General features: G+C 46.6%; 1 protein-coding gene and 1 long non-coding RNA gene across 5 annotated transcripts in view; one reads left to right on the top strand and one right to left on the bottom strand.

The window, feature by feature from the left end:
- Hsf2 (heat shock transcription factor 2) overlaps window positions 1-527 on the bottom strand; it is a 33,482-nt gene extending 32,955 nt beyond the window's left edge. For 2 of the 4 annotated variants that reach the window (XM_023714229.1, XM_023714230.1), the window contains exon 1: window positions 75-527. In XM_023714229.1, coding sequence (XP_023569997.1) covers window positions 75-167 — 93 coding nt within the window. In that variant the 5' untranslated portion in view covers window positions 168-527. The remainder of the gene's footprint in view (window positions 1-74) is intronic. The other 2 variants (XM_004630235.1, XM_004630233.1) reach the window with 1 other exon arrangement.
- Window positions 528-556: 29 nt separating this feature from the next.
- On the top strand, window positions 557-1,537 carry LOC111816549. The gene is made up of 3 exons (XR_002820910.1): window positions 557-652; window positions 937-972; window positions 1,125-1,537. It is a non-coding gene; the product is annotated as an uncharacterized LOC111816549 (long non-coding RNA).
- The last annotated feature ends 15,526 nt before the right edge of the window (window positions 1,538-17,063 follow it).

The following is a 17,063-nucleotide window of genomic DNA, read 5'->3' as shown; positions in this document are numbered from 1 at the left end:
GACGGAGAGCGAGCGGGCCGGCGAGCGCGGGAGGCGGGGAGCCCGGCGCCCCGAGGCCGCCGCGCCGGCCCTACCTGGCTCCAGGTGATGAACTCGTTGGTGTGGGCTTCCTCTACCAGCGTCCACAGCTTGCTAAGAAAGGCCGGCACGTTGGAACTCTGCTTCATTGTTCACCCGGCACACGGACGCGGATCTCCACAGCGGAACGCGGGTGCGATGATGATGGAGGAGGAGGCGGCAGCGGCGACGGTGGCGGCGAAGGGAGCTGCTCCCCGAGGACACCCACGGCGCAGGCGCAGCAGCCCGCGGCCCCGCCCCCCGGGCCCCGCGAGGGGCTCAGCAGGCGCACGTGACGGACAAATCTCCGTGCGCCGCCCGTGCGTGGTGGTCCCGCGCCGGTTCTGCCTATGACCAATCCTAGGCGTTGATCTCAGCATGGAGAAACACGATTGGATACTGCCGGCGTAAGGGGGCGGGAGCCAAAGGGAATTCTGCGTGCCCATTGGCCTTTAATAGCGAGCTTTGGCTGTGGCGGAGCTTGGGCTTCGGTGACCGCGTTTAGCTGTTTCGCTGGGAAACCGCTTTGTGTTCGGAGGCCGTGGCCGAAGGCTACAGGAAGTCCCCGGGGCTACTTGAGTCATAACTTTGTCATGTAAAGTGTGATTTGCCCCAGACTAGGAGCAGGAGGTCACGTGTGGCGTTGGGAGCGGCTCTCCCGCGCTCCGTGCGGGGTCCGCCTCTAAATGTCCCCTGAGGTCCACGGGTCCCTAGGCGTGCGGGTCAGGAACGCGAGGACGAGGGGTTCGGGGGCCGGTGGGCAGGCGCGACGGCTGCCGGGACCGGGAGGCGCGCCTCGCGTGCCGCTTCAAGTCGGCAGGTATCGAGTGTCTATTTTCTGCAAAGCCAAGAAAGTTATTCTCATTTCTACTTTTGTAGGCAATTACGGTGATCGCTCGTCCATGCACTCTACAGGTGTGTTACCTTTACCCGCGGTAGTTTGTGTAATTGAAGACATACCGAACGGGGTCGGTAGGTTTGAGTTTAGCCCCGGCTTGTGAACGCTCTAATGTACAGGAGTGATCAAAAATGCGGGAAATGTTTAAATATTTTAAATTTTATCGCAGCAAAAGATACCTCATCGTTCTTGCCGCTTTCTAAAGCTGTTCTGGAAGCCCTGTCTCGTAAGTTGCTCCGTCCCGACTGCCTTCAGGTCCTGAGTGGCTTCAACGTGCTCCTCTTTCGTGGTCGCTTGGATTCCAGGGAAGAGCCAGAAGTTGCCAGGGGCGGGATGGGGAGAATGAGAACGAGGCCGAGGAAACCCCACACTCGGGTTCTTGCCAGCCTGCTTCGTGCTGGATGGTGATGGGCATCTGTAGTCACCGTATTTTTTTTATCATACCTCTTGCAAGAGGACACGTAGGACTGCTTCGAAAAGCGGCAAGAACAATGGGATAAGAGCATGGAAAACAGGATGAGCCTCTTCAAGATGATTAATGGCCATGTGTCTTACCGTAATAAATTTTTAAGATTTAAAGTCGTATACGTGGACTGCCCTTGTTAAATTATATTGGGACTGTGTTATTTGGAGCACTTTTTCCCATTTTCTCATTGGGAATAAGAATATCCTTTTTTTTTTTTTTTTTTTTTAGCTTTTAAGAATATTTTTTCCTCTATCAATAGTGGCTGAAATAAACTTTTATTTTACCAAATCCATGAAAATAAGATTGAAAGTGAATCATAGTTAATAATGCTTTATACAAAATTCAACATAGGATTTACTTCTATATATGTAAAATAACAGTAAAATGAATATTTATTGATTACTGCCTTTTTGTATAGTACTGTCCTGTTCGCCCTAATAAAATTGAGAAGTAAAATTGAGAAGTGTGGAGATGAGGTAATAACGGATGACCTCTTGTGTGTGCCAAGGGCTTTATGTATATTACTGAATGATTGCAGTAACCCAGTGAAGAGGCTTCCAAGCATCTGGTGCAGATTGCTACAGAATTTGTATGTGCAGTCTTACAAACTACCTGCAAGGGAAGATAGCTCAGAGGCTGAAGCGCCTACCTGGCAAGCACAGGGAGCTGAGGTCAGTCCCTGGCCCCACATGCCACCTGGTATGCCCTCTCTGCCAGCCCGGATGTATGCACCCACCATCTGGTCCCAGAAGTGGGTGTTGTGGCAAACACTTGTAATCCCAGCACTTGGGAGGTAGAGACAGGAATATCTCTGTGAGTTCGAGACCAGCCTGGGGGGGTTGGGGGGGTACAAAAATGAACACAAGTCCAGCCCAAACTGCATAGTGAGACCCTGTCTCAAAAAAAAAAAGCTACCTGGAATCGACAGTAAGATAATAATCAAAGATTATTTTCCAGAATTGGAAGAGAAAGCTAAAGGTGAAAATGCAATAGAACTTTCTGCCTACATTCTTTTCCAGGTGTGTTGATTTTCCTCAAATTTAGAATGACCAGCGAACATTCATAACTCACTTCAGATTTCCTAGCCCAGTGCCTTCTAGGTAAAATATGTGTGAAGATAACTGCCAGGCTAACGTCACATGGGAAATAGCAAATAAATTGCTCTTCCCTCTAGATCACCCACAATCCTATTGTGGAGGACCACCTGAGCAGCCCTCCTTGAAAGAAGAGCGACTTTCTCCATTTTGACTGAGCCTGACCCTATTTCCTATGTACAGAGCTGGCTAGGACTTCTGTTTATCACCTGGCCTTAGGTAAATGTAGGCCACCCACCTAGCTCGGCTCACAATGCTCACCTACTTCCCGCAGTTCTCAGTCAATCCTCCTCAAGCCACTCCCCCACTGAATAAAAACCGGGTGAGGGTCTTGCTCTTGGTTCCGGACAGCCATCTTCGTGGCTGGACATAGAGCCCCTTGACTCCCTGATGATTGAAAATATAATTTAGTGTCTTTATTTTCGCCGTGGGTTGCATTGTAAGTGGTAGATTGGAATCAACTTGATGGGATTCCAATAACGTAACTTTGGGATTATAAATACTTCTTGGACCAAGACAAGGACCTGGAAGTGTCTCCTACACTTATAATGTTCAAAAATCTGAAAATGTCATGACCTAACTTGAAACTTCCCAGTGGCTTCCCCTCATCTCCAGAGTAACTTCAGAGTCTTCAGGATGGCATGAAAGCTCCCGGGGATCTAAGGGCACTTGCCGTCGCAGCATTGTCCGTCCAACTGCATACCTGAGCCTTGACCACACTTGGTTGCTGGGTTAATTTCCTGGTCCCTTCTCCACATGGTGCATATGCCCCGCTGTTTCCCTCCCTAGAGAGCCTGTCCTCGTTACCCACCATGTTCATCCTTCACCTCAGCATCACATGCAAGTCCATACAGAACTCACATCTTCAGTGAGACCTTTCTTGGTGTCCTTTATTATAGCACCTATTATGTTCCATAATTATCTATGTGTGTTTTTTACACCAGACTATGAAAACCTCCATGTAAAGACTGACATATTGGGCCGGGGAGATGGCTCAGTTGAATAAGTGCTTCCCTGGCAAGCGCAAGGGCCTGAGTTCAATCCCTGGTTCTGCAAAAAAAAAAAAAAAAAAAGCGATATATTTATGTTATTTGTCTACAGTGGCTGTCAAGTTTGGTATATGTTATGGTTTGTGTCTAGGTATCACCCCGAAGCTTCATGTAGTCGTGGGGCAGTTTCTGGAGTTTGTGATTATTGTGGGTGTGGATGCTGCACCCACCCTGGGACAGGTAATTTGCATTACTATATAAAGAGGGGACTGAGGCTAGCAAACTGCCTGAGCTGCTCCTGTTTCCTTTTGCTCTCTTGATCTTTGCCATGTGGCACTCTGCCTTGCAGCCGGCTGAGTAAGGACTAAAACCTCCAGTAACTGTAAGCTAAATAAACCTTCCCTCCTTTAACTTGTGGGTGTTGTGTATTTTGTCTCAGCAACAAAAGAAAAGTAACTAAGACAAGTTAATGCCAGAGAAGTAGGGTTGTTGCAACAATGGTACCTGACCATGTAGGAACCTTTGGGACTGGCTTGTGAGAAGAGTTTGAAATGATTTTAAGATGCTGGCTGAGAACGTGGACCTGGAAGAATTTAGGCTGCTCTGTACGGAATAGTCTGGTCAGCGCTCAGAAGACTAGAGGCTGATAGGAATCCTGCCAGAAAGACCAGGCTCAGGAGATTTCTGTTGGGAAGAGGGACTGCAGTGGCTGTTGGACTCCAGACAGTATGTTTTGTGGATTGGGATGAAGTTGTCTGTTGGGAGCCAGAGAAGCTAGGAAATTGATCAAAAGTGTGTAGGTGGGACTAGGCCTCAGTGCCCAAAGCAAACAAGCTTCCTCACTCCTGAGATAAACATCCTGTCTGGGTAAGGTCAGCTATTAGTCTCAACGCAACCTTGTGTTACTAAATGCGAAAGTATAAATAAAGGTTTTGTTGTGGGGCTTGTTAGTCTTGCCTATCAGGCAGATCAGTGACCACCTAGCCCAGCTTTTGTCTTCTCTGTCTTTTCTCATGCCTGCTGCCATTTCTCCCCTGGTAGAACCAATCACAGTGAGACCAATGGATCCTTACATTTGTCTACATTTTGCTTGTGTCCAGAGACTGCCTGAGATTGAGATTAAGAGCAGTAGGCCACTTAATATGGCAGAAAAAATGTCAAGGCAGTCGAATGTTGAGGCCGTGACATGGTGACTGTTGGTTGATTTTAGTTAGATTTATATTGAGAATCAAGAACCAAGTGCCTAGGTTGAGGAAATAGTTTGGTGGTCTAAAGCGCCTGCCTGGCAAATACAAGGATGCAGGTTTGATCGCTGGTACCACATGCCACGCTGTGCAGGTCACTAAAACTGGGTGTGATGGTACCTGATATAATGGGCTAACTGAATTTTGTGTTTTAACTGTGGGGAATTATTAGAAAAAAAACCTTGTGCTTCCTGTTATCTAAGAAATGAGTTCTCACTCTCTGCTCAAGGCTATTTAACAGTGAATAACTGTTTCTTGTCAAGACAGCGGGCTGAAGCAAACTCCCTCCCTAACTGTCTCCTGTAAACATAGCTTAAAATGTATCTTGTGAAAATATGCCCTTATCACTAACCTGTAAAAGACCCCTTAGTTACAAGCAGTTTGCAGCTGTGTCAAATGAATAGTGTTCTGCGCTAGATAACAAATTCGCGTACCAAACTGGACGTGATTGCTGTTATAAATACGCCCTGCTACCTGCGTTGGATTGTCGCTCAGTCTTCTCCCACATGAGAGTTGACTGACAGCCCTGAGCTCAGTAATGTAGGCTCTATATTCAAATTCCTATCTGGCTGATCTGGTTTCTATGCTGAGTGACCCATAACACATGACTGTAATCTTAGCAGTGGGGAGACTGAAACAGGAGGATCACTATGAGTCCAAGCTGTGTAGTGAGACCCTGTACCAAAGAAAAAAATACGGCCGGGGAGATGGCTCAGTGGATTAAGCATTTCCCTGGCAAGCGCGAGGGCCTGAGTTCAATCCACGGTTCCTCAAAACAAACAAACAAACAAACAAACAAAAAAGAAAATAGGCACACATCACCAAAGAAATAAGTAATTTTTATAAAAAGGTCAAGAGCCGGCCAAATAGCTCAGTGGCTTAAAGCACCTGCAAGCAGGTGCAGGGGCCAGGAGTTCAATCTGAGAAGGCACACTGAGAAGGCAATGGAAACTGGGGGAGGTGGTGCACACCTGTAATCCCAGCTCTTGGGAGACTGTAAACAGGTGGATCACTACGAGTCAGGTCTAGTAGTGAGACCTTGAACACCCTGTAGACCCTTCCCTAAAACACACACACACACACACACACACACACACACACACACAAAAATCCTGAAAAACAATTTCCAGTAACCCTTCAATTATGTAGTCATAAAAAGTTTTCCTGACCTGGCAAAATGTACAAGTATGGGGGGGGGGTCCTTCCTACTGTTTAGACTGTAGGCACCTACAGTGAGCAACATCCATGTGTAGCTATAAGGAGAGATGTCTTTTTTTTTTTTTTTTTTGGCAGAACCGGGGATTGAACTCAGACCCTTGCGCTTGCCAGGGAAGCACTTATTCCCCTGAGCCATCTCCCCGGCCCCAAGGAGAGACGTCTTTTCCACTGTCTTGCTCAGTGCTGTGTGGTGCAGCTGATGTCAAATAAAGGCACAGTCCTTGAAGGCAGTCTGGGACAGAAGCAAACGTCTTACTGCCTTTTTACATCCAAGCTGGCTTTTGTGTGAATCCAGGCTTTCTACAGGGGAAGAATTGCTAATTAATGGCAGCACACTTGATTTTTTTTTTTTTTTTTTTACAACCTTATATATATAGTGATTGCTACAATTCCTGTACTACTTTCAAATACTACTATTTTTTTTTCCATTTATGTATTTGGTACAGGGTCTCACTACACAGCTTGGACTCATAATGATCCTCCTGTTTTCAGCCTCCCCAGTGCTGGGATTACACGCATGTACCACCATGTCTGGACTCAGTCACCAGCTCAGCATGCCCCAGGGGCTGGGCTGGTGAGTCATGTGGGACCAGGGCTCGAGCCCTGGTCCCTGTGCTGCCAAGACAGGCGCTTAGTCTTGCCAGCCCTTTGAATGCCACTCTTGAACAGCAACACACATTGTGAGAGTCCATATCAACACCCAACGTGTTGAAATATGCTATTTTCTTTTTTTTTTTTAAATTTTATTTATTTATTAGTGTGTATGTGTGTGTGTGTGGCCAGCTCAGCCCACCAGGGGGCGGACTGGCTGGCATGTGGTGCTGGGGGATTGAACCGTGGTCCCTGGGCTTTGCTAAGTTTGTTCTAAGTAGGTGCTTTACACCACTGAGCCATCTCACCAGCCCGAGCTTTTGAAAGACTAAGTGCTTATCTGAAGGCTTTAATCTTGATTTGTTTTGTTGTCCTGACCAAAAGTTTTGTTAATTGGGATGGAAATTTGGGAATTCATGTCTTAAAAACTGTCAGTGAAATGAAGTTCAGGATGTGTGCTCTGGCTAAACACAGTGTGGTGCTGACTAAATCAGGACTCTAGTTCACAATAGCTTGTACAATCCCAAAAGAAAGGCTGATAGCTCAGTTGTTGAAGAAGTAGTTTTATTTTTTATTTTTATTTTTTAAAGAATACAAAATAGCAATTAAAAGTTAGAGATGATACAAAATTTCACTAAACATAATATTGATTTGACAGTATTTGTTGTATTACTGTCTTCAAATCAGTTGTTCAGACTGATGTGCATGTGATATTGGAAAAAGAAAAATGAAAAAAAAAATAAGAAATTAAGAGAGGAAAAGGAAAAAAAATGAAAAAGAAAACAAACCAAGAAAAAATTAAGCATTGGGCCAGCCAGATAGCTCAGTGGATTAAAGTGTCTGTTTAGGCGGAGCGCAGACTGGGGTTTGAACCTCAGCATGTGCGCCAGCCTTGCCCCCAGGGCTCGCTCAGAGAATGAGACTGGGCGTGGCGACAGGTGCCTGTAATCCCGGCTCTTGGGAGGCTGAAAACAGGATCACTGCAAGTCTGATCCACGTAGTGAGACCCTGTACTAAATACATTAGAAAAAAAAATTCAGCATTAACTGCTCCTTTCCATAACCAGCAGAAATGTACAGCACAATGATCCAAACCACCCTGCTTACATACATGGGTACATCTCCTTTCCCACTGCCTCTGCTGTCCTCCTCCTCATCTCAATCATTCCTCCCTTTTGAACAGGTTCATTCCCTTTTACAATATCTACTGTACCCTTCAGACTTTATTTACTCTGTCAGGTTCTTACACGAGGGAGACAACATGATGAAGGAGTAGTTTTAAATGATAAAGACCAAGAAGATTCATAAATCATTATGTATTTATTTCATGTAATTGTTTTTTCTTATCTATTTCAAGTCACTAGTTAGGTTGTGATCATCAAAATTGTCATATAATCTGTTTTATTAATATTGATCAGAATATTAAATATGTTGTATTCAAGGCATAGCTATATTTGAATATTTCTAAAATGTTAATATACAATGTTAAGCACCAAAAAATTAAAAGCTATATCTATATCTATATATCTATAGGTAGATACATACCACATCTCTGTAAGTAGATATATAGATATAGATAGATTTTTTTTTTTTTTTTTTTTTTTGTGGTACTGAGGATGGGACTTTCCTTTTGCCAGGCAGGGGCTTATGCCACTAAGCTATCTCTCAGGCCCTGAAAAATTACAAAGTTATGTTCATGTTTTTAATTTAAAAAATAATCCGTATTATAAAATTAAATCTAAATTCAAATTATTTTCAAAATTGCTCACAATTGTGCACATAACTCTTAACATGTTAAATGAAATATTTCAAAAGCATCATCAAATTGTACTGGACATTCAGCGAAGTGCACTCCCCTTCCTCTGCCACAGCTGCTCTGTGCCGCGCGGCCCTGTGCTCTGGGCAAGGAGAAGCTTTCTGGGCAGCACAGGACACCTGAGGTGGTGGGGAGGGTTGCCTGGTGCTACACCTGAGTGCCAAGTCCCAAGTGACAGAAGGGCCCACTTGTGCCTTTATAATGTTTTTATGTGTTTATGATATTCAAGGCGCTCTCAAGCCCTGGGTTCAAAGCAGAGGGCTGGTTGTAGAGGGTGAGGGAAACATCTAGGCTTTGCGAGCCAAATCTGTCTCCAGAGTCGGCTGAGGCTTGTGGTCAGCATCCTCTGACTTCTCCTGGGAGTGTGCCTCCTGGGGCTCCTGGGGCTGAGGTGGCAGAGAGAAAGCCTTTCTGTGCTTTCTTGCTGTGTGTTCAAGGCAGGATTTCACCCGAGACTCCTCTTGGGAGGGTCGTGGAAAGGAACAAGCCAGCTTTGACCTCAAATTACCCAAACTGTAGAAGTAAGCAAAATGGTTCAGATTACTTCTTTTTCTTTTCTTTTTTTGGGGGGTAGGGTGGTGTACCAGAAATCAAACCCAGGACCTCACACTTGCCAGGAGGCAATGCACTGCTGAGCTAAATCCCTAGGCCTAGATTAGTTTCCAAGAGCAGAAATATGGCAAAATTTTCTATATCCATGCAACAAAATAGGTCCTTACATGGAGCTGCAAGATCAGTTAGACGGTAAACTCAGCTCCACGCGGGGCTGTAGGTTCACTGAAGACCACCCTGCCCACACTAGTGGTTAAGGACAGCTCCAGGCCCGGTGTCAGCTCCTCATGCTGCGGGAGACACCCGGCATCCCCGCACACGTGCTTTTAACGCTGGCCAGACATACCTAATACCGCTTTACTCTGCTGACTGTCTGCAGCGCACAGCTCGCTAGCGTTCAGGCCTCAACACTGCCGGGCAGCGATCTCCAAGGCGCCTTTCATTGTGCTGATGTGAAACTCGGTCCAGTACTCCGGAAACAGCGAACTGCCATTTGCAGTCCCTGGCAACACCATGCCAGTCTTTTGTGTTTATGAGTCGGCCTGCCGTGGGCTCCCTGCGGCCCCCCCCTGCCCCCCGCGTGCACGCCGCACATCTCCCTCACCTCCACCACGTCCTCGGTGTTTCTCACCGATGTGGCAAGCGGCACAGTTTCCTTTGCAAAGTGGAACAGCGTCCCTCTGTGCGCATGTATAGTTTGTTTATTCCCTGTCAATGAAAGTTATTTGTGTCCACATTTTGGCTGTTGTGAGTAATGCGGGTAAGCACCCTGGCGCTACGCGCGGTTGGCTTTTCTCTCTTGACCCCGCGGCATGGTGCAGTTTCATGCCGGTCCACTGGCGCAGCTACCGCTTACTCCTCGTGCTGTGTGGTATTCCGTGGTGTGCAGACGGCGCGGCGCGTTGACTCATTCTGCTACTCACGAGCACCTGCTTTGTTTCAAAGCTTGTACTTATTATTTTTTTACTCTCGAAAGATGCTTCAAGTAAAGAAAAAAAAACAAAAACAAAAAAAAAAACTAAGCATAAATCCTTAAATACCGGTGCTCTTATTTCTCTTGATTAGTAAATTCAGATTTTCATGTATACTTTGCATGGTAAATCTGTACTTTCCATACTGGGCCAGCTTATGAAAAGAGAATCCTGCTGATTAGCAAGTTCCACCTCAGAGCCAACAGAGTGCTGCTGTGTACACAGCCGTGGCGGTGACGCTCCTAGCAACCAGAAATGTCAACATCGTGCTTCTGTGGCGATAGCCAATGTTTTAGCTTGACAGAGGACCTAATATTTGGCACTCAGGGAGATTTTGCCACTGCATAGAAATGAAAGGCACTGCCTCTGTTTTCATATTTTTATAACATTTAATACAATGCCAGAAAAATGTTACCGTGATTTGGGGGCATTGATGACTCAAGGTGTATTCTGAGTTGCCTTTAGACCATTTTTTTCTTTTCACTAAATTAATTTGTAATTGTCAGTGACTAGTCCTGCTGAGCTGTGGAGCTAGTTTATGTAGACATTTGTGGCAACTGAGATCCCACGGAGCTTGATCAGATTCTCACTGTTCTGTACTCAGTACTTTTATGTAGATTGTTTGGTTCAGAACTTTTCTGTAGAAACCCGTTGCAAATAAATATTACTGTTGTAATCTATATAAGAATGTACAATAAAAGTTTTTTTCTGTGATGAACGTTTTGGTGTCTTTTAGAAATACTCCAATGTGCAGCAAACACCATTCTCCTCTTCCTCACAAAGACCCGTTTGCTTGTCCTGCTTTGCCTACGGTCAGTTGGTAGCTGAGTACTCAGCTCAGGTCTCATTCTGACTGCGCGGGTCACTTGGATATTGTGCTGGGTGTTCTGTGCTGTGTTGTGCCCCTCACAGTTCTCTTGGAGCAGTGACACACCCTTGGGACCTCGGAATGCAACTGCGTTTGGAGGTAAGACCGCTGAGGTACAGTCAGGGCAGACAAGGAGCTGCGGTGACCCGAACACAGTGTGCCAGCCTCTTCATAAGGGAAGAACAGGGAGGTGGAACCACAGCGTGGAGGGGTGCAGGGAGAGGGCAGGTGTGCCAGCCACGGAGTTATCCCAGACTGGCCAGCGCCTTGCTCTATGTGTCTGGCTTCTGGAACTGTGAGAAAAATGAATTTCTATCGTCTAAGCCACAGACACTGTGGTATTTTGTTAGGACATCCGCACACCCCAGTCCACGAGGTGAGCAGTGCTGCAGCTTACGTATTCCTGGGTTGGGTGTCAGCGCTGGCCCAGGCCGAGCTGGTCCCCATCCCTACAAGATGCCGAGACAGTGAGCGCCGCCCGCTCCCACTGGGCCTGGAGTCAGGCTGCTTCTCCTTGTCCTGGCTCTACCTCCCGGTCTGTCTCTTTGCACAGTTAGGAAGCCCCCAGCTGGACTGCGGACCTCCGCACACAGGAGCACCCACCTCCAGCTGATCCCCTCGGGTGCACTCAGCCAGCAGATCACAGGCTCTGGTGTACGATGAGCAAAAAATGCAAGTGTGCAACCAGTGACAAAAGATAAGCAGCTACATTTGCTGAAGATCATAGGAAAGCTTGCTCGGGACAGGTCTGTGCCAACAGCAGTGGGGCACAGACAGGAAGACAGGGTGGGAGGGCAGAGAAGGGGAAAGCACACACACACATAGAACCAGCTTGTGGAATCTTCTAAGGTGCCCCAGTCCAGGTCCTCTGAGTCTCTCGTAGGATGACAGGCATGACTAACAGAGTGCTGAATCATCCTGAGTTGGGCTTTCTAGAAGGGCTGTTCCAGAGCTCACTGCTCAGGTTACATGGAACAGTGGGAAGAGCACTGGCCCCAGGGTGCTGCCCAACACCCACCCGGTCTAGGGGAGCGGTCTCCCAGCCCCCATTGTCCTTCCTGTACTATTACCTTCTGAGAGTCCTGGTTCCCCAAATCTTCAAGGAGTGTTATGGTGTGTGTCTAGATGTCTCCCGAAAGCCGCATGCACTTTTGGATGGGTTTTTTCAGAGGTAGAGTTCGTGATTGGTTCATGTTCGAGTGCCAAGGTTAAGGGTGCTGGGGTGAAGACTGGGTGATTGCTGGATCAGTCCACTGATTGGTACCACCCTAATCCCAGTAGTCTGAATAAGATAAAAGGGGCAGAAAGAGGCTTGTCCTTGATAGATTTTGACAGTGTCAGAGCAGAGAAACAGAAGGAAAAAGGAAAAGGGACTTCATTACAAAGGGAAGGGCCGGGGAGATGGCTCAGTGGAATAAGCGCTTCCCTGGCAAGCGCAAGGGCATGAGTTCAATCCCCGGTTCCACAAAAAAAATAATAATAATAATAAAATAAAATAATATATATTACAAAGGGAAAGGGGCTTCATTATCTTGGAGGACACGGAGAGAATTTGGGAAGATAAGGAATTCTCTAGATTGGAGCAAAGGGAGGCTGAGGCTTTTATGGCCTGTTGCCAGGGGTGAGGCTTGAGGGGGATGTTTAGATACACCAGAGGAGCTGACTGGGGCCTTCCCTGAGGTGGTGGGAAAGGTGAAAGGGAATTGCACCCTGGGCTGAGTTAGAGAAGGGGGGAGTTGGTCTCTGGGAAGATAAGCTTTTGTTTTAGGGACTTCAGCTATATTGGATGACTACCATAATTCAGCAATTCATACCAGGGCCAGAACCTGTCAGTCTTCCCCTTTTTTGCTCTTACTTGTTGCTTTTGCTATCTTCCATCCCCAGGAACTGTGGCTCTCTGCCGTGTACCACCCTGCCTTGGAGCCAGCTGATGACAGACTGAAACCTCCACAGCTAAATGGAGCTAAATAAACCTTCCCTCCTTTAACACCAGGTATTCTGTCTCAGCAGTGAGATAAAAGTGACTAAGACGGGTGTTGCAGGAGGGAAGTCCTTTCCATGGCTGCTTCTGGTCACTAGGGGCATTGGCTGTACCCCGTGGGGCGCAAGCAACGCTTGTCCTGTCTGAGCTATGAGTTCAAGGGAGATGCATTTTTCCTTGAAGGATTTATTCATGAGCTATGGACATAGAGGCAGTTTTCGATCTTGGGCTGGGGTCATCACCAGTGGCTTAATGGCTAGTAAACAAGAAGAAACAAACTTGACTGAGATTAAGTACATAAGATCTGAAAAGTAAGGTTTTGAGAAGCATTAATAAAGGCCGTGTCTAGGACAGTAACCAAGATCCTAACTCCATAGTAGGCCAGGACATCTCTGACTTCATGGATCTTGGATTCACAGCCAGCTGGCTTCTGCGCTCTATCTCCCTACTTCAGACTGATTGATGTAGGAACTGCATTCTTCTTTCAGGGACAGATGTAACCCCTCCGCTTCACTGGTCATGAGATCTGGTCCCTGACAGTGTTGTCAACCATGGCTGCTGGGGGTCTGTTTCGTCCTGAAGGATGGCAATACTCTGGGCAAGTTTGTCCGGCCTGTGCCAAGTTCCTAGAAATTACAGAAGAGAGGAAAAAGTTGTGACTGGAGATTTTGTGTAAGTAACTGTTGTTTATTCTCTCTTGGAGGCATCCAGGAGGATCCCCAGAGAAACGGGAAAAAACCCAAAGAGTTTCAGTTATAACTCGGGATGGGGACCACAAGTATAGTAAAAAAGATGAGGGTTAGGCTAGCTATATAATGTGCTTAGAGAAAGCAAAACATTTTACTTAGGTGGTTGGTTTGCTGTTTTTTTTTCTTGAGGTCGTCGCTGGCTCTCATGTGTTGAAGGTTTGTGGTTTCTCTTTTTCATTTTCTGGTGTCTCAGGTGGCTTGAGTCTTACCCTGAATCCACCTAACTATTGCCAGTACCTGAATGGCACGGGGAGTGGTTAGAAGGGCTGTGAAGGGCCTTTCCATTTGGATGAGAGTTGGCCCTGGGGCCACCTTCCCCCCAGACAGTCATTAGGACCTGGCCACCAGGGTGGACTCTGGGCTGACAATTACCATTAGCCTCTGAGAGCAGAAGAGGCTTACTTCTGTATTGGGGGCATGTTGGGAAGCTCTCAGGTCACTTTTAGTTGAGAAGTCTGGGCCTTATAATGGGGTACCCAGTAACACATCTTACTAGACATTTAGTCTTAACAGTTTTTGTCAGGTAGTTCCTTGCTGGGGATACCTATGATGAGGTTGTATACACTGTAATAGGCTTCCCTTGTACAACTTCTTAAATCTCTTAGGTCATGAGCTAAGGCATGTGCAGACAAGTGGTAGTTATCCCTAAAACCCTGAGACTAGGACTATAGAGTACACTAAGGACACTGTTGGCAGAGTGCAGTGAGGGGCTCTTCCATTCAAAGGCATGCATGTACTGGGAGTTAGAGCCCACAGGCGTCGAGTAGAAGGCGTCTCTGAGAGCCAGGACAGGGGGCCCTTCCGTGCCTCCTGGGCTCTGTGCTGAAAGGGAGCGTGTCTCCTGCTGACGGGTGAGCGGGCACCACTGCCTCTCAGATGGCGCTGAGGTCCTGCACCCGGCGATATTCTCCAGGCGGCTCGAGTGCTGGTGAATGGGTATATTGCATGGGGACGGGCATGGCACCAGCACCCCATAACCCATAATTTATCAGTAATGCGCATTAGCCCATTCTGTCCTGAGTTAATGCTGTCTTCTATGAGGATGGAGGTTAGGTCCTTTAGCTGAGTGACCACTGGAGTGGCCTTGACAGCCCTCCCTGGGGCGCCACCACACCACACCTAGGGACCAACCCCCAGCAGAGGCATCCAGCCCGCAGGGCCGGCTGGCTGGGCCCCTGTCAACTAGGACAGTCGTGGCCAGAGGTTTGGACCAGGAAGAGTGTATGTCCTCCAGCTCCTGCTATGGGGGCTTCTAGTATCAGCATAAAGGGAGCCAGGAAAAGGCCGCCTTCCAGGAGGCAGCTCAGCACAGGGATAGAGAAGTCTGTCCAGTTAATTTCCTCACGGTCAACAATAACTTTGGAATGGGATGAAAGCTCATTGCAGAAAAAATTTGAAGTTCTGTTGTATTTCTAATTTTTTAATGATTTTTTATTCTCTTTAGGTAATAATAAATAAAAGAAAGGTTTGTGCTTATACTGTCTGATCATTTTTTCATGCTTGTGTCTTATAATCTGAGCAACTATTTTGAAGATAACAATGCAAAATGTATTAATCATTGTTACTCTAGTATCTTGTTTTGAAATTTAGTATCATTGTTTTTATTACTTTTCTCTTAAAAAAAAAAAATCAGAGTTGATTAAGTCACTCCAGTGTCACAGAGAAATACCATTTGTCGGTCTGCTTCTTCTAAGGATACCCGAGGCTCCTGTAAGGTGTGTGGAGTTGTGTCATGTGGCAGCCACGTGTGGGGCCTCGGGCACCGTCACGCCCCCTGAGCATTCCTCCCTGGCCACCACGGCGGCAGATGACCTCATCCCTCTCAGGAAACCCGGCCGTGTGGTGGACAGGCCTGCCTCCTCTGATGGCCAGGGTCTTCCTCTGTGTTCCGGCAGGCCGAGCGAGGGCTTGCTAGCTGGAGAGGTCGTGCCTTGCCCCGTGTGCCAGTTGCTTGCGCCTGGAGCGCTGGCTTGCTTCTGTCACCCTTTGGGTTATCTTGGTTTGGCTTAATGCCGAGGGCTTTCTCCTGAGCCTTCTCCCTAGAGAATACATGGCTTTAGCCTGCCTCTCTTCCTTATTCAGCTCGTTTGTCCTCCACTTCATCATAGTTATTAAAAACTGAACAAGCTGTGTTAACTGAATGATTTATCCCTTATCTTGCCCTTGCCTGTGGGCCCTGTTGGGGTTTCTGCTGCTTTCTCCTGATGTCCGGAGCTGACTGACTTGCACATACTGTCCTGGGGGTCATCTGACCTTCCCTGGACTGCGCAGCTAACTATAGCGTGCTTCTTGAAGCCGCAGTTGGAAAGGAGCTGGATTTTCCTTATGGCCTTGACTGGGAGGCCTGTGCTTCTTGTGGTTTGCAGGTTGGGGCGCTCCTTGTGGCATACTTGGTAAAATGGCCAAGGTGGCCGCAGTCCTCACTTGGTCTTTCCATGCCCAGTTTTATTTTGTTTATTTATTTACCTTGTCTCTCATTTTATTAGCCCCCCCCTTTTTTTTTTTACAAACACTCACTTTAGAGAGAGTATAGAAGTAACTGATAAGACATTAGAAGCAGTATGCATTTAAAGGACCAACATAATAGGTATTTCAAGCATGGTTTTAGTGTTACACATGCCGGCCTCACTGTAGTTGCTTAGTTCACAGATATCAGCATATAGAGTTAGTCAGGGTGAGAGTTCTACCCATTAACTCCTATTTTCAAAAACCTGATGGAGAGCTAGCTGTGTAGCTCAGCAGGCTAAGCGCTTGCTTAGGCAAGCACAGGGGCTAGGGCTTGATCCCTGGCTCCGCATGCTACGCTGGCCCTGCCCCTGGGTGTGCTGAGCCCGAGATGGAGCCTGGGTGTGGTGGCGTGCACCTGCAGTCCCAACACCAGGGAGGCAGAAAAAATTAAGAGGATCACTAGGAATCTGGACTGTGTCATGAGACCCTGCAAAAAACAAAAAACAAACAAAAAACCTGATGAAAAGTCTAAGGACCACCTTAACCATCTTATTTATATAAATGTATGGTTTTGTCCCTACCACACTTTCTAATTTCTTTCCTTTCTTTACATTGTTTAATCCTTAAGTTCTCTCTTTCCATTTAACTGTGTTATACCTTTCAATTTTTATTTCTTCTTTTGAGTTCTCACACTAAGGAGATAATCTGATATTTACACATGTGGGTCAGGTTTATTTCACTTCTGAGTATATCTTCAAGTTGCATCCACTTATATTTGAAGGAGTCAAAGAGTTTATTTATTTTTTTATAGCTGAGTAACTCCATTTGTACAATGGAGTTTTGTACTCCATTGTGTAAAACTACTACATCTTTTTAATCCATTCCTCAGGTGACCGGCATTTTGCTTGTTTCCATGATTTGATTATTACAAATTGTGCTGCTATAAACATAGATGCACTTAAATCACTGTGATATGTTTTATTTTTTATAGAGCACGACTTTTATTTATTATTATTATTATTATCTTATGTATTTAGTACAGGGTCTACAGGGTTTCACTACACACAGATCAGACTTGTAGTGATCCTCCTGTTTTCAGCCTCCTAAGCCCTGGGATTACAA

Source organism: Octodon degus, unplaced genomic scaffold (genome assembly GCF_000260255.1).
Source record: "Octodon degus isolate 3935 unplaced genomic scaffold, OctDeg1.0 scaffold00034, whole genome shotgun sequence".
NCBI lineage: Eukaryota > Metazoa > Chordata > Mammalia > Rodentia > Octodontidae > Octodon > Octodon degus.
The sequence above is the reverse complement of the archived record's forward strand: the minus strand, read 5'-3'. Positions and strand labels throughout refer to the sequence as shown.